The following is a 19,165-nucleotide window of genomic DNA, read 5'->3' on the forward strand; positions in this document are numbered from 1 at the left end:
TAATGCAGTTAAAAGATCCAAAGTGTATGTGTGGAATATGTTGGTAAATATAAGGAAATAGATTGAATAAACAGTGTATTCATAGCCATGCAATGAAAGTCAAAATAGTCAACAATTCAATATGCCACACAATTTAAAATTGTTTTTGGGAATGTGTATTGTATACCAGCTATTATGAGAAGGCAGAGGCATCTAAAATGTAGATTTGTCTCTCTATGCCAACCTTTTTTTAAATCTTGGACCAATGAACAAACTAAGACAACTGAATAACAATCAAGAAATCATGAAAAGCTGGAATATTTTGATCACTTAATAAGAAATGAAATGCAAAAATTCTTATAGTTAATCATTCAAGATAAAATAAAAGGAAAAAAAGAAGTGCAGGAAAGAGAAAAACCTATTGGACTGAAAACTTTTAGTAACTTGTTCGGATGCAACACTACATCATTGTTCAGAGTAGCTGCATTCAAAGAATAACCATCATGTTGTCCAATTTCTGGTAGGAGAGGAACAACAGCAAGAAGAATATTAAGTTCTTGATTCATGTTCAAGAACCTTTCCAATGTGAATAGTGAATTTCTAAATTCATATGTTCTCATGATCACTCAGACTTTTAATGAAAACATTGATATTTTACTAGCGTCATTTTTAATTAATACGATGATGAAAAAATGTTCAAGTGCTTTCCAAATACTAGTTAATAAATGATTAATTCCACCAGTAAGAATCCTGGCATATGGCACAAATTTAGAATAAACATTTTACCCTAAATTTGTAATGATATATATGGTGCTCAAAAGTAAAACCAGCACTAGCAAGGAGGTGGAATTTGACAGAAGAGGAAATGGAAAGGAAGAAAAAAATTCACTTTTATTTTAGGCTGGACATAAAAGTAAGCTTTGTAACTGCTATGTAAGCACATGCCTTAAACAGTATTATAAATTATACTGTTTATAATAAGATGAGAGTTGCTCTTTGATCATAGCGTCACAAAATCCAATTGCTAGTCCCAAGTAAAGTAGCATCACTGAATCAACTACTAAATGGTGAGCCAACACTTATGTAGACTTAATGATTCATTTGGGTCTATTTTAGTTGAAACTACCAACTAGATTCAGGCTTTTAACTTTTTGCACCTGTGTACTTCTGCTCTTTGGTGTAACTAAAACTGAATAATAGAAAAACATCTGAGACAGAACTCACTTTTGTTCCTAATAAGCGAATGCAGGCACAGCGACAAACCTTATATTAAGACTGTACCTGCTTTCCACGAGGTGATAGACCTGAATCCCCACCAATCTTGCTGACAAGGTTGCACTCACTCTCACCATGTCTACAAAGATAGATGGTGCGTGGCTGAACATGGATATTCATGAGATAATAGACGATTTTACTTTGAATGTAATCCTGGACACGGTTGACAAGAAAGCGTTGCCCTACGTTGATCACTTTAATGAAAGAAAGATCTCTGGAATTAAGAAAATACCAGAAACATTGGGTATCAGATTATGACATCCATGAGTTATTCTTCTGTACACGTTTTATAATCCCCAAGTCCTTTTACACATTATTCACTTAGACCATATCATGAAAGAACTGAATTTAATCATTTGACAATCAGTGCTATGCAGAGTGTAAACAAGAAATCTATGCTACTGTATGTGGAGCCATGAAAAAGTGCATTTGAACTGAAATATCTTCCAACTCCTGCTACTAAAATGTAGATGAAAATTATGACCTAAGGGTTGCATATGAAGATGGAGAGCTAAGGCCTGACTTGCGGTTTCAAGTTCATCATTTATTGGCTGCAGAATCAACTGATGATTTACATGTACCAATAATCTAAAACAGAAGTCCTGTCACATGTTACTTGCACTGAAATCCGGCACACCTATTATTTGCATGATACTCCCTCCATATGCATGAAGGTGTCTAAATCTACTACATATATAGAATTGATGTTATCAGATACAAAGCCAAATATCACAGGTTTCAAATCAGCAAGTACACACATATAGTGTAGCACTATGAAGTGATGAGAGATCAAAGAATGTATACAGATCCGTGATCAACCCCTGATTAACCCCGGAGAGTGCTTGTAGCGCTATGGGGCGGTATATAAGTCCAATAAATAAATAAAATAAATATAAATTAATATCATCTGCCATTCTTGTTTTTATGCTGGCCAGGCTTGTTCTTTTCTTGTGCATTGACTCCCTGTCACTTTTGATCATAAATAGATACTGGGCAGAAACAAGTTTTAATGATTATTGCAAATGATTCTGTCTGTTGTTTATGTTCAGCATGACACTGTACAAAAGAGTAAATATCCTCACCAAGGATATATAGACATGAAACAAAAAATAAACCAAGGAAGTATCTTATTTTAAAACATGGGGCTGCAAATTGCTGTACAAATACAGAATTCATTTACAACCAATGACTGGTGAATCAATCTGAAGTACATTCAATATGTAAAGAGTTTCTCAAAGACCTCTTGAGCCTTTAAAGACATCCTTCAGGTTGTTTGCTTTTTGCTTAGCATAGGATTGTCTGAACTATGGCTACAAGCAAATAAACGTAAGCCACGCTGGCATGATAGTGAGGTGACAGGTTGTACAGAATATGCACAAGAGCATCCAAAAAATCCAGAAACTTTTGTGAACAGTTTTCTTGCATCATGTGAGACATTGAAAGCAAACTGTGTAGTTGGGGGAAAGAAAGAGGAAATGGAGGTGGGGGAAGGCCAGTTCAAATCAATCTGAAGGACTGGAAAATCTGAAATTATAGGTCCCTCCATCTTGCACCATATAAATCTCCCACAACAAACTCAAAACTGTATCCATCCAGTTTGAGCACAATTCTGTTTTAGTTGTTGGTTGTCCCATAAAGATATGTTACCAAAAGTTGTATATTTTTGTGTGCCTTTCCATATTTTCTGTTCATTTCTGGTTACCCTATTATCATCACAATATGACATTTTGACTAGAGATGAGCACGATGTGCTGTGCATTCCCTCTGAGCACCTCCCAAATGGCTGCCCTACTTGCAAGTCTCCATGGGCCACTGGACAAATTCATATTCTGAATCAGGCAATTACAAAATTTGGCAACATCGCTATTTTTCCATATAGGAGCAGTTTACACAGTAAATAGACTAATACAACTACAAAGCAATTTCTGTGGACCAGTAGGCAAGTTTGCATCTATGGATAGGTCCATGTACTGCTAAAAAGCTGGCAGGAATCTTTGAGCAGTGTCATGGAACAAAATGGATCTTGGCATAATGCTGTTTCTCCTGTTCACAGTGACTTCCATTGTTCCAAATAAGTGGGTAAGAAGGAAATTTAACTCACTCTCCATCTTACTTTATTACCACATTCATAGTTTCCTGTCTTTCACAAAGTATCTTTCTGGAAACAATTAAGTATGATCACATTTGCTTCACTCCTTTGAGCCATTTCTCTTCCCACACATATTATTCCCATCTAGACACTTTCCAGTGGAAAAAATTAAGTATTGGGGGGGAGGGGGTTGGAGGTCACTCTGTTATCCCACATGCTTCTGAGGAGTTGGGGACTATAAGGATACCCTCCTGAGGAACAGAGGAATGAGGAACAGAGAAGGCAGTGTGAGTCACTGAACATTACACAGAGGCCCCTTCTTTCTAGTTCTCCTCATGAAGGGTGTTATTGTTGTTATTAGTGTTAGGTATTGTTAAGTCATGTACGGCCACCTTATGAATCAGTGACCTCCAAATAGTACATCAACAACCCTGCACAGTAAACTCAAGGTCATAGTTTCCTTTTCAATTGATTTCTTGTCTCCTCTCTTCCTGCTGCCATGCAAGATGCTCCTGCTCAATCTTCAGCATGCATACACACATCATTTCTCTGCCTCACATGCCATCCCATTCAGGAATGTATAGGGCTTTCAGAATACTTAGGGAACAGAGGTGTTCTAATAGAGATGAGAAGGATTCACTTCAAACCCTTTTCATACACCAACACCAGCCTGATTCTTTGACATGAAATTTCCAGAAGGATATCTTACTTGTCATAATCAACTGGATCAAGAGGCTGATAGGTGACTTTGTAACACTCTATTCGCTTCAAGAAGTCATCCATCACATTCTCTCGGTTTCTCTCAGGGTAGTCGGGGCTGGAGACTTTTACTTCCTGATGATACCAAGAAAGAGCCTTTGAAAACTTAAGAAAGAATTTTCCCTGACTTCCAATAATGTGCAAAAGGTTAACTAAATGCAAACTGAATTCACCGCAGTTGAAAGAGATTCATGCACGTTGAGAAATAAACACTAGTTATATTTTTCTTGTGCTTTAGAGTGAACAGATCCTATGTAAATCTAATTGGCAAATCTCCTTCTGGCAAAGAAAGAAAAACAACAACACGAAATTAACATTTCATACAGAGAGATGAACTGAGCTGCCCTTTCTTTTACCTTTGCATGAAATTTTTTTGCAATACAAACATTACACAAAAATATGTTCCAAGAGGTCAATAATCTAAAAGCTTTGAATTACCTTCCAAATGCTTACATAATTTATGTAAATAAATCTATTTGCCTTTAGTACTGATGCCTGAACAAATACTAGTGACTTTCTTCAAGGACTGAATCTGTAACTAATGGTCCTCAGTACTGCCTAATTTTTACAGCGGGGCGTGGTACACGTTAAATAAACTACTGTAAATATTATTTCAAAATAAAATGCAACATAAAACAATACACATAAATACAACTGAAAATGTTACCAGTAGAGGTTAAAAGTAACCAATTACAAATAATTCATTACTAGTTATTCATTCCTGTTTCTATTGAAGAAGCTACGACTATATTACCTTGCATCAGTTAATGAATAAGCAATAATTTCACTCAGTTCACAATGCAACTGTAGTATGTGCTTTTATAGCTCCAAGTGTGTGATCACCAGGGAATGATGGAGGAGGAACAGCACATGCTTCAAAGGCTGGTCTGTACTATAACTTCTGCTATTGCCTTATGCAATGTTCTTGTGAGTGCTCAAGCTCTTATAAAACAGACAGAATATGTGCTTTCTACTATAGGTGAGTTTTAGTAGTATTTAGATATTTAGAAAAAGAGGACACTAAGAAACAGATACTATTTGTAAGAAACAGCTGATGAATTAAGTAATGTTAGAACTACAGAGCTGGAAGGGACCTGATGGATCATTAGGTCCTGCTCCTGTCAAGGAGGCACGGTGGAGAATTGAACTCCCAAACTCTGGCTCCACAGTCCAGAGACCTAAACTACTAAGATATTCAGGAAAGCAAACACTTTTTAAAATTTGGAACTGGAACAATAACCAACCGTTTGGGAGAGTGAGGACACTTGGAATTCGAACTTTACCTTTCAAAAGTAATTTCGAAGCTCTGAACAAAACTCACAGCAGCCGAAAATTAAACACACAGATTTTCAAACTAATTGGTTCATTATGTGTGAAGCCTCAGTGGACAGCTTAGCATGTCGCTGAAGTTATCACAGTGAAAGATGGCCAAGATATTTTGCTGGGAAAGCTGCACCATGACTTGGGAGCTGGGGCCAACATAAAAATAAAAATCTCTCCAATAACACAAATTTGAGCCTCTATTCATTTGTTGGTGGCACCCCAAGTGTGACTTAAAAGAGGTTGTTGAGGGTTGTTCTTTTCAGATGTTATTGCAACACCAACAGCTATATGCAGAAAAATATACCTTACATAATAGGAGATGTAAATGATGCACAATTGAGGGGGGGCATATATATGTATAGTTGGACATTAAGGCCAGCATTTAAGGCATTCTGTCCCAAATTAGGAGGGTATATCACTGAGGACAGCCATATTTGCCACTTGCACCAGTGGCAAAGCTCCCCCCCTTGAAAATTAAAAGAAAAACTAATAAATCCAGTCACTTTATCATTTACGGTCACTCTCCCCACAAACTGTTTTGGGAAGTTAGCATATCAAACCACACTGAAAGTTAGGGGACCCCTCTCAGCCTTTCAAGTCATGAAAGTTATGGGATCAAACACTTCAGCCCAACACTATCTAGTTTAGTACTCTCTCCTCTGACTATATGAGTTTTCCAAAGTTTTGACTGATCTTTTCTATTCATTCATTCATTCATTTTATTTTATTTTAAATATTTTTACTCTGCCTTTCTCATTGAAAAGGACTCAAGGAGGCTTACAACAATGAAAGACAATATTTAAAGCTGAAAACAATGAGTATACAACAGTGGTTAACATCATTAAAAGACAATATTTAAAACTACGAACAATAAATAAGGAGGCATCTTACATCATTAACAGGCAATATTAAGGCAAAGATCAGTAAGCATGCAAAAAAGTCACTCTGAGAAATGGAAAACACAAAAATGGAAAACATAATACTAAAAATCCAGTCAAAGCAGTAATGCATAACAATCTAGCTAAAAATCACACACACATATCTAGTTTACTGAGGTACAGCTTGCCTGAAGAGAAAGGTCTTTGCCTGCTCTTCAGTATTCTAGTATTTCCTGCAGCTGTGATGAAGTAAATGTGTGACCATTTTCATTGAAAACTTGCTCTACGTTTAACTACAGCATTTCCCTAACATAAACTCATTTGTATAAAAGTGACAAGCCTAGAAATAAATAGAGCACTGGGTTTTAAAAAAATATTACCAAAACAGTAGTGTATCTCTAGTACCAATAAAGTCATGGCAGCTATTTTAATTGTTGTGAGTTTATTACAGCATAATATTAGGCACCCAGTCTTTCAGGATGTTCAGAACTAACCAGTATATTAGCAGCAATGACCTCTGGATCATCACAGACAGACTCCACAAAAAAGACCTGCAAAAAAAGAGAGAGATTGTGCTTCAGAAAATGTAGCTCTCTTACAGCAGCCATCCCTGATACAGTGTTCTCCAGATGTTTTGGACTACAATCCAAAATATATGCCATGCTGGTTGATGCTGATGGGAGCTGGAATTCAAAACATATGGGCAGCGTCATGTTGGGAAAGGTTTCTCTGCAACAGGGTCCCCAGCTTCCAGAAATCCTGGCCAGCACACCTAGTGGCGAGTTTCTGGGACTTTTAGTCCAAGAACACCTGGGGACCTAAAGTTGGGGACCACTACTCTACAGCAATGCTGACCATTTTTATATTCTAAAACTCACTATTTCAAACACTTACATTCATATTTTGCATCTAGACTCTTAAAAAACCTAATGTAGGAATAATATGTTATTGATTCAATAATGAGCAAATGTGCTGTGAAGTCAGTTCTGACTTATGACAACCCTTTCTCAGAGTTTTCTAGATAGAGAGTACTTGGAAGGGGTTTTACCATTCCCTTCTTCTGAGGGCATCCTGGGACTGTGCAGCCTGCCCAAGGCCACATAGGCTAGCTTTCCGCTGGGATGCACGGTGGGGAACTGAACTCCCAACCTCTGGCTCCACAGGCAGATACCTAAATCACTGAACTATCCAGTCAGCTTAAATCTTAATTAAGAAATAATTAATGCTTTCCAATTAGTAGTAACTCAAAGCAGGAAATCTAGGATATGTTTCCATTAAAGCTTCTCACGCAGTCAAAGAAGTAGTTTATTGCTGAACTGGAAAGCACTGGAAGCATTTTAGAAAAAGTTCAGTCTGTTTCCACTTAAAAGTCCCTCTGCTGCCTCCACACATCTGACTACGTGAGGTAAAATGAGCAGCTACAAACACACATGGGAGATCTAAATGGGCTAAAGGCCCTTCTTTACATAGATTAAGAGAATGGATTATACTGAATGACCAGCACAGCTGTTTTGCTTAACTACAGGAATCCACAATGACATGTCTGGTTTCTAGTAAGGCACTATAGTTTCATATGACAATTTCCTGCTCCAGCATGGACTGAGAGCATGAAGATTCATTTCCAATGCACTGGGGCAAAGTTGCAATGAAACAGTCACCTTAAAGGAATTTTCTTTAGCAAAATTTAAAATCATGTCTCGCCTCTCTCGAGTTGTATTGGTTGCATCAAAGACCTAAACAGAAAGAAGAAGTGAGAGGTTTGTGATGTTAAATAAGAATAGTTGCAATTTCCAGAATGGCCTGTGGAAATTGGATTGCCTAGGGCAATTAGAATTTCTGGGCTACAATGCTTAGACAAATGAATGAATTTATTTATTACGGTTGGTGACCAGCTCATAAAACATATTATATGGCTAAAATAGAATATGTATTCGCGAAGGCTTTCACGGCTGGGATCTAATGGTTGTTGTGGGTTGTTGTGCTCTCCTCTGAAGATGCCGGCCACAGAGACTGGTGAAACGTTAGGAAGAACAACCTTCAGAACATGGCTAAAGAGCCCCAAAAAACCCACAACCACCATAAAATAGAATACTTAGATAATTTTAAACCTTAGCTCTTCATATGCAGTTGTAATGTGCTACCTAGTCAACGTATGGTGACCTTACGAATTAATGACCTCGAGAAGTCCCATCATTAAGAGCCCAGTTCATTTCTTATAAACTAAAGGCTGTTGCTTCCTTTCTTGAGTCAACAACTGATTTTATAATATGGTACTCAAGCCCAAATCAAAGTATAATTGTTTACTAAATTGCAAATAATTCAATTGGACTTAGGGCTCTAGCCAAACTCCTGTTGCATAGCTACACAGGTAGAAGGGTAACGGTGTAACTTGCAGCAGCAGATTGACGCTAATTTATTCATCCTCCTTGGAGTTTGGATTACTTGCCACATAACCCAAATGGGTGATTCATAAATTTGAAGCAATTGGGCTTTTACATTTTAAATACACAGATGCCCACCTTCCTCATTCATGCATATAGAAGTGAAAAATATGCATGAAACAGTAAGCCTTGAATCACAATCAAAATCACTTCATTTTTATTTATTTACTGCATTGGTATTTGTCACATCTCCAAGAACCTGGGGTGCCTTATATCCAATAGAAACATTCCTACAAAACACAGAACGTTGCCAAATTCTGTTTCACACTAACTCATGTTTACAGTCTTTTTAGTAGTCAAAACTAAGAATTCTCCGCTTAAGATACCATATGACAGAACTTTCAATTTGTAGCAAAAATATGTGCAAATAATTTACATTACATGATCTCCTCAGAGACCTCAACAGTCCTGCACTCTGAGGAACAGGGAGTTGCAGACATTCATAGTTACTTACTAAAATAACACCAACTGCTGATGCCTCCCTACTGCCATTTTTAAAAACATTGGCCCAGTGCACCAAGTTAATCTGAGTAGCTATAGCATCACCCCACATCACTGGGAAAAATATAAAAAGTGACAAGGCCCAACTGGCTACCAATATTTTGATAATGTTATCAGGATCTACCAATGGAAGATAAGGTTTATCAAACACCATTTCTGTCCACAGACCACCCCAAAGGTGCAGAAGAGAGTGACTAAAATAATGACTGCGCTGGGGCACCTCCCTTATGAGGAAAGGCTACAGCATTTGGGGCTCTTTAGTCTAGAGGAAAGGCGCATGAGGGGTGACATGACCGAGATGTATAAAATTATGCAGGGGATGGATAAAGTGGATAGAGGGAAGCTCTTTTCCCTCTCATGCAATACCAGAACCAGGGGACATACACTCCAATTGAGTGTTGTGAGAGTAAAAACAAAAGAAACCATTTCCTTACCCAGCGTGATGTTAGTCTGTGGAACTCCTTGCCACAGGATATGGTGATAGCATCTGGCCCACATGCCTTTAAAAGGGGATTGGATAGATTTCTGGAGGAAAAATCCATCGCAAGTTACAAGCCATGATGGGGATCTATAATCTCCAGGCTTAAAAGGAAGGTACCTCAAAATGCCAGATGCAGGGGAGGGGTATCAGGAGACAGGTATCTAGTTGTCTCGTGTGCTCCCAGAGGCATCTGGTGGGGCCACTGTGAGATACAGGAAGCTGGAGTAGATGGGCCTGATCCATCAGGGCTCTTCATATATTAAACCTGGGTCAAGCTCTGAACACAGACAAGAAAAGTCTTCTATCTACCTTTTATCACATTCTTCTCTAACAAGAAATTGGGTATAACTCAAACATACGCTTAGGAACATTAAGAAATGAGTTAACATTAAATACATTTATCATATATTTGTACAGCGTTACTGCCACTGTTCCTCCCTGTTTGGAGTCAGATTATGATGCTGCTGGGAGTTCTCCCGACCACCAACTCAACCAACAACCTACTGTGTACTCACAGCAATCTGGCCAGATTCCTCCATGAGATAAACTTTTACATCTTGAAGGGCAACCAATGCACAATGTCTGCAAAAAAAATTTTTTTTTAAAAAATGTAACATTTGTTGGAAAGCACTTTAGAAGGTAAAACCATTTGAAAGAATAACTCAGTAAAATATAGTTTACAGCTGTATGCTTGTTCTTGTTTCTTTAACAAGATCCCCTTTTAATACCTACCCACACTAAAATCCAGTTTGTGTCGAATCTGACAGAATGTCAACAGCTCCAAAATGACATATGCAAACTAGGAGAATGGGCATAAAAATGGCAAAAGAAGTTCAAAGTGTAAACATGATGGAAATTTGGGGAAATAATTGAGCTATGATTGTAGAGAGTGGACTGGAAGAACCTCTCTACTCTACCTCTCTTAATACTCAAATACAGGTAATCCAACGAAGATGAGTGGGGAGAGATTCAGGACAGACAAGACAAAGTACACCTTTGCATAACGTCTAAACTGTGGAATTTAACCTCACCATGCAGGGCATGGATTACAGTCTCATACTAGGACATGAGAGACCCAGGTTCACGTACTTCAGTATATAATTTATTAACAGAAAATGCTATGATGGGCATTTAAATGAGGATCAGACAAATCCAGAGAAGGCTACCAGTGGTTACCAGTCACAATTCATTTTCCCCCCATGAAAACTTTTTGCAATTAAGCTGGGATGGCTCCTATTCCTTCTTTTAATGGTGGTTATTTTAACTTGTTTCATGTTTTGATTGTACAGTAGTACCCCCATGTCTGCGGGAAACTGGTTCCAAGCCCCTTGCAGATGTTGAAAAACACAGATTATAGTGAATGATATTTTCATAGTGAACACTGTACACAGCACAGTCTCTGGTTCCTTCTAGTGGTCAGTTCTGGTAACCTTATTTTTGGAAATTTACCGTATTTTTCCATGTATAAGACTATACTTTTGTCTAGAACCTTTAGACTAAAAATTGAAGGTCATCTTATACACAGAAGTAAGCTGAGGAGAAAAAAACAAGTGGAGGGGAAAGAAGGGATCAAAGTGATCCTGCAGGGCTTTGATCCCTGCTTTCCCCTCCACTTGCTAAGCCTTAGCAAAAGGAAGGCAGGGATCAAAGTGCTGCAGGATCACTTTGATCCCTGCTTTCCTCTCTGCTTGCTAAGTCCCATGGGGCTCAGCAAAAGGAGGGGGGAAGGATCAAAGCAATCCCGTGGCTGTATAAGGGGGAAAGGGATCAAAATGACTGTGCAGTCATGGAATTGCTTTGATCCCTTTCCCCTTCCTTTTGCTAAGCCATGCGGGGCTTAGCACAAAGGGAGAAAGCAGGGATCAAAGCCATCCTGCAGCACTTTGATCCTTTTTACCCTACATCTGCTAAGCCCCACTTAGATTTCTTAATCTTGGGTTAGAAAAGTGGGGGGCGTCTTATACATGGGGGTGTCTTATACACAGAAAAATACAGTATATTTAATGTTTTCAGACCATGGAAAAGTGAATCAGTGGACACTGATCATGTGGATAAGGCGATCCTACTGTATTACCTGATTTTAACCTTGTTCAGCAGCTTCAGTACCATATTTTGGGAGAAAGTCAAGGAAGAAATCCAGTCAATTACAAAATAAATAAAGTAGTCACTGGGGCTCTGAGTAAGCATGTACAATTATATTGCAAGGATTAAAACATCAACTGCCATTCTAGGCATGTTTACTCAAAAATTAATCCATTGTGGTGACTGTAGCTTACTTACAAGAAAAGAGTACACAGGACAGCAGTTCTCATCATGTTCAAGGTTTTAGTGTATTTGAAAACTGATAACTGTTATTTATTGAAAACTAATATGAAATAATATTTGTTGACCTACTTCCGAATCCTCATGGCTTCCTCGTTATCATGTCTGAAGAAATCGTATGACTGGTATGATTTTACTGCTTCACGACGATACACTCCTAAATTAAAAACTTCAGAAAACAATTTCATAAAATCAGTTAGCAACATTCCACAATAAACAATACCTCCTTGAGCTAAGAGGTAATGAGTAACTTGCCCTGATGTATTTTGCTAATAAAAAATAAAAATTAACAAGTGGTCTTCATTTTAAGTACAGCTACTCATATCTAAATCACACTGATTTTTATTAGAACTTTATAAGAAATATGTTGGTGTTGTATCATGTGTTGCCAGCATATTCTTTAGCATTTGGAGCTAAATAACTGATTTCTGCGAACCTCATTTTAGTCTACAAACAGGGATCCGGTCTGGCCATTTAGAGACTACAAAGAGTCACATACGTTTAGTGGATACAGCATTTAAAGCGAAATGGGGAGCATGGGTTGGTATCTCATTTTTGCCAAGGAATCATTGTGTCTCCTTGGTCATGCCACTCTTTTGGCTTCAGGGTCCCATCTGTAAAATGGGCATAAACATGACCTACCCCACAGTGTATATACATGCCGAGTTCAATCCAGACAAAGATAAGTGTTGTAAGCAAACTGGTTTCTGTGGGAGAACATTGAGAGCGTGTTTAACTGCCCTCTGATGTTGATGCAACTGAAAAACATCTTTGGCCTGGTTTATGCCCTAAGATCTTATTGAATTCCATCAATCAATGCTGTAATTTGAAATCTACACAACTCACAGTATGTGGCAAGAGCCCTATTGAAATAAGCATACTGTAGCTGCTCTAAAGCAAATGGAATATGAATTCTGAATTACAGCCTTAGAGTGTTGGAAATCACAAGTACAATACTGTGCATTGAAATACTACATTTGGAATGGAGATCATGTAGCCCACTGGCTCCTGTTGAACTTTGATTCCTACAATCTTTCATCATTTGGTATGCCAGCCAGGGCTCACAGAAGTTACAGCCCGACAACATCTGGAGGGCTCCCATACCCGACAAACACATTTAGCGAAGTAGATTATGAAATTTTTAAAAAGTCAATTAATTAAGCAAGTAATCTGAGCACTAACATTACTGTTATATATATGCCTCTGCTAGGGTTTTGACCATTTGCAATAATAATTTTGTGCTGTCAAGTCAGTTCTGACCATTACAAGCCAATAAATAAGGTAAGAAAATCTTGTTACTTTCATTTTCCAAGTGGGGAGATGAAGCAAAGCCAACTAAACTATAACTTTGCAGATGCTGCTGACTTTACTAGGGTTCTCAGCCATATAAAATGTTGAGGATATCACAATGAAAGAGCTAAATTTGACACTAATCAGAAAGTCCAAATTTTATTTCTCACATATCACTGAAACAACTTTCTGTATTCTGCAATATTGTTGTCAATAATGACAAACATTGTATTCGCAAAGGCTTTCATGGCTGGGATCTAATGGTTGTTGTGGGTTTTTCGGGCTCTTTGGCCATGTTATGAAGGTTGTTCTTCCTAATGTTTCACCAGTCTCTGTGGCCAGCATCTTCAGAGGACAGAGAGCACAGAGTGCTGTCCTCTGAAGATGCCGGCCACAGAGACTGGCAAAACGTTAGGAAGAACAACCTTCAGAACACGGCCAAAGAGCCTGAAAAACCCGCAACAACCAATGGCAAACATTGTCACATTATCATTATCTAACAAGGATTAAGGTCCTTCCAATCAAAGGACTCCCAGAATTACCAGACAGAAGGGTTTGTACAGGTATTCCACTTTTTCCTCTATCAGTCACTTTTTATGGAAAGAAAAATAAAGATAGAAACAGAAGTGAAAAAAGTGAAAGGACTAGAAGTAGAAAACAACATCATCTTGTAAAATTCCATGGAACAAGGCAGGGCAACCACACAATGAAAGTTTTGCCTGTGAATTTAACAGTTCACAGTAACAATTTAATGGTTGAAAGTAATTATTAATCTCTTGGCAAGGTCAAAGGATAATAACTTCTTGTCATACTCAGTGAACTGGAAGAGAATTAATCTAAGATTTATACTGCCACCTCTTTCAGCTGCCCACAGAATGACCTAGAAAAGTTACTTCTTTTGGGTGACAACATTCCAAGTTTCCCTAGCCAGCATGGCCATGACTCAGTCCAAAAATTAAACTGCAGTCCAAAAACAGAACTGTGTAGGCTAGACATTCACCTCCCCCAGACTGTCCATCATGCATACCATCAGAAACATGTGCTTTATTTCTATCAGTGGCGGAAATTCAGTAGTAGGTTCCAACTAGTGTTGGCCCATTGAAGCAATGGAAAGTACAGAGAAGTTGACTCATGAAATCCCTACTGATTCAATGGGCCTAGTCTAGTTGCAACTTACAACTGGATTTCAGTCAACTAGCAATAACAAAATTCCGCACATTAAAATATGCAAAACCTTTTGTAGGCACTCCAATCCAGTTGAGGTAGCGAGTTAGTTTCTTGGATACATAAGTCTTGCCTCTTGCAGGAAGGCCAATCATTACAATCAGAGTAGGAGAATTAGTCATATAGGAGGCCCATGCTGTAAAGAAAGTAGAGACAAAAAAACCCAGTTGCTTCCACAAGATGGAGAAAAGAAATATGACTCCCCCCCCTCTGCCTCTCAAGCTGAGTATATCATTCAAAGGTAAAAATATTTCCTAATTAAGCTGCAGTCTTCTCAAGGTTAGGAGGACAATGTTATATTCAAGGATCCCTTCTGAGAACACAAATCAAGTCAGGCTCCCCTCAGAACATACTGTACACAGAGATGTGAAAAACCTAACCAGACACTTATTTCTTTCTGTTCAGAGATGTGGAACTTACTAATATTTGTTCCCAAGCTTGTCATAGAGAAAGCTGCATGTGATGTAAGCTTTACTATTGTTCTGTAAGACACAAGACACTGTATCCTTTCAGTGAAATAATACTTTGTGATTGCTGACAAGAGATCTGTACTTGGTTTATGTCAACTGTGGCTGTGATTGGATGCCAAGGTTCCGCAAATGCTGGGAAATTGACAGATACTATTTCAAGAAATCTCAGCCCCCATAAGAATCAATGCCAAGATTCTCAAGTAAGAGTTGGGGATTTTTTTAAAATGTATTGATTGATTGATTGATGTTACAGGTGGTACTCCTTTTGGGAATCCCCTGTTGGGGGATGTTGCAGTGAGGGGAGTAGGGTTGCAAGCTGACACAGGGTTGTAGAATTGACCGGCCACTCCTTTTCTTCTTGATACCCTCTTCTTTCGTTTCCTCTATCTCTTCCTTCTCATTTAGAGGCCAGTCAGAGAAGGGAGAAAATAATCTTGCCAGAAGTCAGAGCTAATTGCTTGCAGAAAACCTTTGAAAATCAGCCAAGGGTTTCAGATTGCCATCGCCTGTTGTAAAGGATCCAGGATTAAGCCTGTATTTGTCAGCATCTTATGGGTATCGTATGGCAAAACCCATCTTTGCCAGGTATCATGCAAGAGAAACCAGAAACTGCTTCATTGTAGATTTACCTAAAATTAATTTGGATCTTTTAGAAACGAGTTTATCTCCTAAAGCCTACTCATTTAACTAAGGAGATCAATTCTTTTCTCAAATGCAAGTCACTAATAATTTCACAAGGTTTCCCAAGGTTAAAGAAAGTAGGTTGTAGTAAAAAAAAAGAAGGCAGAGAAGGAGGGTTTGCCCTTGTAGAGAAGGACTTTCAAGCTATTTACAAAGAAAAGAAAGATGCCCTCGTGCTTCCTAGCAGTTATAGTCTTGCTGTCAATTACTTTCTATGGAGATCGTCTTCCAAGGAATTATGACTGCCAGGAAGCACACATAGCTTTCTCTTGTTTTACAAAGCAACCACAGGAAGGAAGGTCATAGAAGGCAATGGTGCAGATAAATAACTTCAAAGACCTTCTCTGGGGATAGGGTGACCTACAGGTGTACAGATTTGGGGTTATGGGCTGCACTTCTCAGAATTCTTGGAGAATTCTAGGAACAGCAGTCTTTATTTTATTACTGTATATTGTTTTTACTGGTATGTATTATTGTTAGCCGCCTAGAGTAGACTTTGGTTTAGATGGGCGGGGTATAAATTGAATAAACAAATAAACAAACAAACAAAAACCACAAAAGTAAGTATTTATTTATGGTTGTTAACCCAGTCTTACATAATACTAAAAGATATAACAATAAAAACTTATAAAGATATATTAGTAAAAAAGATACACCGTTTACATAATAAAACCATTTATAAAAAACACACACAAAAGAATACACACCTATTTGGGCCTCTCTTTGTGGGCACGGTTGTGAGGATTTCCATGATGAGCTCCTTTACTTCATTATTTGCCCATATGTCACTGAGAAATGGCCTTAAGTCAAGCACTACATTAGCACGACTTAACAAAACTAGTAGCTAACTGCACATTGACAGGTGAGATGCATGTTTCCTTACCTTATTGAAAAACAAAAAGCCACTGCAGAGGACTGCTAGCCTGAGCTGACAAACTAAGGGGAGGAGAAAGCCATTTAACTATTTCTCGTATTGTTTTTGACATTTCCTCAGAACTGGCTTTCCTAAACTGGTTTCCCAACCTATGGGAGAGAAATCCCCACCCACCTCTGCTTCCTATGGCAGCAACTTTTGTGGGTATCTTCCTCAAAAGATTAAGAAATTTACTGTATCACTCTTTTTTGTAACTCAGCCTATCAGCTTCTAATAGCTAAGTCCCCTGCTAAGACTTTTTAAAGATTTCCTATGTAGTGTCTAGTTAAACCTCTATTCTTAAAAAAAAGGGATGTCTCTACAATTAAAAGAAGCCAGTGCTATGGCAAATATTCAAGAAATAGATAGGAAAAATGCTATGCAACTGAAATAAAATTATACCAGTACAATGTTGCAAAAACATGTTGAAACAGGAATACTGCAGAGGTTTAACACCATAGCCACAAAAGTAATATAAAATCTTGAGATTTTATATTAACCTGTGATGGACCCTACCAATCAATATAGGGTGGTCACCAGATTGCACACAGCAGAGGTGTGCATATGATTTAAAATGTATTGGATGAAAATAACAGTACTGACCTACAGTACTGGAATTCACATTAATTTCCTCTCCTCACTCCCCCCCAAAGGAATCTAGAACAAATAACAAGTACTGAAGAATATAGGTCAAAGGATCCTGCTACTGAAGCTGTTTCATTATCAGTAAAGTACTGTATGACCCCTTCTCCCAGTTTAGAACGTCCCCTAAGAGCTACGTAGGATATCACAGCACATAGCAAGGGTTTTGGTAGATATCTTAAAATCACACAACTTTTTGAAGTGCAGAAGAGCTTTTCCGTTCTAACCAAAATGGAGCTGCAGAAACAGATGTTACACAATACTACTATGTGATAATTCCTTCATATGGCTCATTCTATAAGGAGAATTTTTTAAAATACTTCTATCCAAAGCTGATTTTGTACATTAATCCCAACATTCGTGCTCATGGAAGCATGCATGATTCTCTCTACCCAACTCTATCCCCCAGTTTTGTGTTTTTTCATGCTTAGAAGCACTCTATGAAATAGTCAAAAACCAACCACTGAGTTTTATAGCAAGAGAAAAATTTGAATCCAGGTCTTCATCATCATCATCATCATCATAGAATTGCTGAGCTGGAAGGGACCCTATGGATCGTCCAGCCCTATCAACGAGGCACTGTGAGAAATTGCACTCCCAACCAGATGCCTAAACCACTGAGCTATCCAGCAGTTCCTCTAACCCATCATTCAGTCTCATAACATTGTTAGATTATCCAGGGAGGAAATTCTGTTTAATATTGTCATCAAACTAAGGGGAAAAATACTTTGAGTTTCTATATTTATATAGCGTTCCAGAGCAAATATTTGTTTCCCATTGAATAACAGCACACAATAATCATAAATACTCACAGCATTTCTTCTCAGAGCCTCGCAGGTGCGAAGATTTGCTTTCTTGGCTGCAACTCCTGCCATTTACCTGTTCTGGGAATGGAACTGCATCTCCCAACATGGCTACAAGGCACACACCTCCTGACTTTTGGATCACCCGGCTTCTTCTAGAAAAACGTGGAACAAAAAAAGGAGTGTTATGAAATCCTCTGGCAGAAAGAAATAGCATGCACAGCAACCATCTGTCTGTGACGTTCCTGCTCCTTCCGCCAGCGACTGAAAGGGGGGGGGGAGAGGGAGAATGGGGGTGGGAGACAGAAACGGAAACCACATGGAAGTGGCTAGTCAAGGTCAAGCCAGGAAAGAAATTCTCAGTACGGTATAGTTTGCAAAAGAGGAGGTGAAGGAGAAAAGCAAGAAAGGTGTCTTCCACCCCCCCTCCCTCCCCTCAAGGAAGCTTTACAGTGAAGGGACAGCCAGATAATTGCATCCTATACAAAGGTCACCCTCCTTTATTTAGCACTTGCTTCCTTCTCCTCATTTTCTCTCTTGTCATTTATACATAAATCTAACCGCCAAGCACTCTTTTAAGCCAGAGGGCACTATCATGGCGAGCTCACACCATACCAGGAATTTCAGCACCTGTGCAACCAGGAATGTCAGCGAACACCGTTGCCCAGAGTAAAGCACCTGTCAGCCCAGGACAGAGGTTCGAGACGTCACGTTTCTTGGACCCCCGTTGTAGTTACCAAAGAAGTAACGTCCCCCAAGTAACGTCTGGTCCAGCGGCAGCTGAAGGTTCCAAACCTGTCCTCCGAGCTTAGGAAACGACCTTTCCTTCCTCTCGACAACAAACGCAGAATAAACGCACCTCCAGAATCCAGGACGTCCGTCCCCGCCGCCTGGACAGGCAGCCCCCGCCTAGTGAGTGCGGGAGGGAAGCCGGTCGGTCGTCCCGTGAAGGAAAGGCGCTGCAGCGAGGCCAGGCTGCCTAGCAGGTGGGTGTTCAGGTGATGATGCCGTCCTCCCAGACCGAGAGCGAGAGGAGGAAGGGCGACGCGAATAGGGCAAGCGCAGCGCTACGAGGCAGGAGGTATGGATTTCCC

General features: G+C 39.0%; 1 protein-coding gene across 13 annotated transcripts in view; it reads right to left on the reverse strand.

Moving 5' to 3' along the window:
- PFKFB2 (6-phosphofructo-2-kinase/fructose-2,6-biphosphatase 2) overlaps positions 1-19,094 on the reverse strand; it is a 42,397-nt gene extending 23,303 nt beyond the window's left edge. For 9 of the 13 annotated variants that reach the window (XM_020777914.3, XM_020777906.3, XM_020777905.3 and 6 more), the window contains exons 1-8: positions 18,081-19,078; positions 14,573-14,698; positions 12,121-12,217; positions 10,242-10,308; positions 7,962-8,036; positions 6,798-6,854; positions 4,053-4,177; positions 1,261-1,468 (exon numbers count right to left, since the gene is read on the reverse strand). In XM_020777914.3, coding sequence (XP_020633573.3) covers positions 1,261-1,468; positions 4,053-4,177; positions 6,798-6,854; positions 7,962-8,036; positions 10,242-10,308; positions 12,121-12,217; positions 14,573-14,698; positions 18,081-18,288 — 963 coding nt within the window. In that variant the 5' untranslated portion in view covers positions 18,289-19,078. The other 4 variants (XM_078391842.1, XM_072997234.2, XM_078391844.1 and 1 more) reach the window with 4 other exon arrangements.
- Positions 19,095-19,165: the final 71 nt, after the last annotated feature.

This window comes from Pogona vitticeps, chromosome 4, assembly GCF_051106095.1.
Source record: "Pogona vitticeps strain Pit_001003342236 chromosome 4, PviZW2.1, whole genome shotgun sequence".
In the NCBI taxonomy this organism is placed as follows: Eukaryota; Metazoa; Chordata; class Lepidosauria; order Squamata; family Agamidae; genus Pogona; species Pogona vitticeps.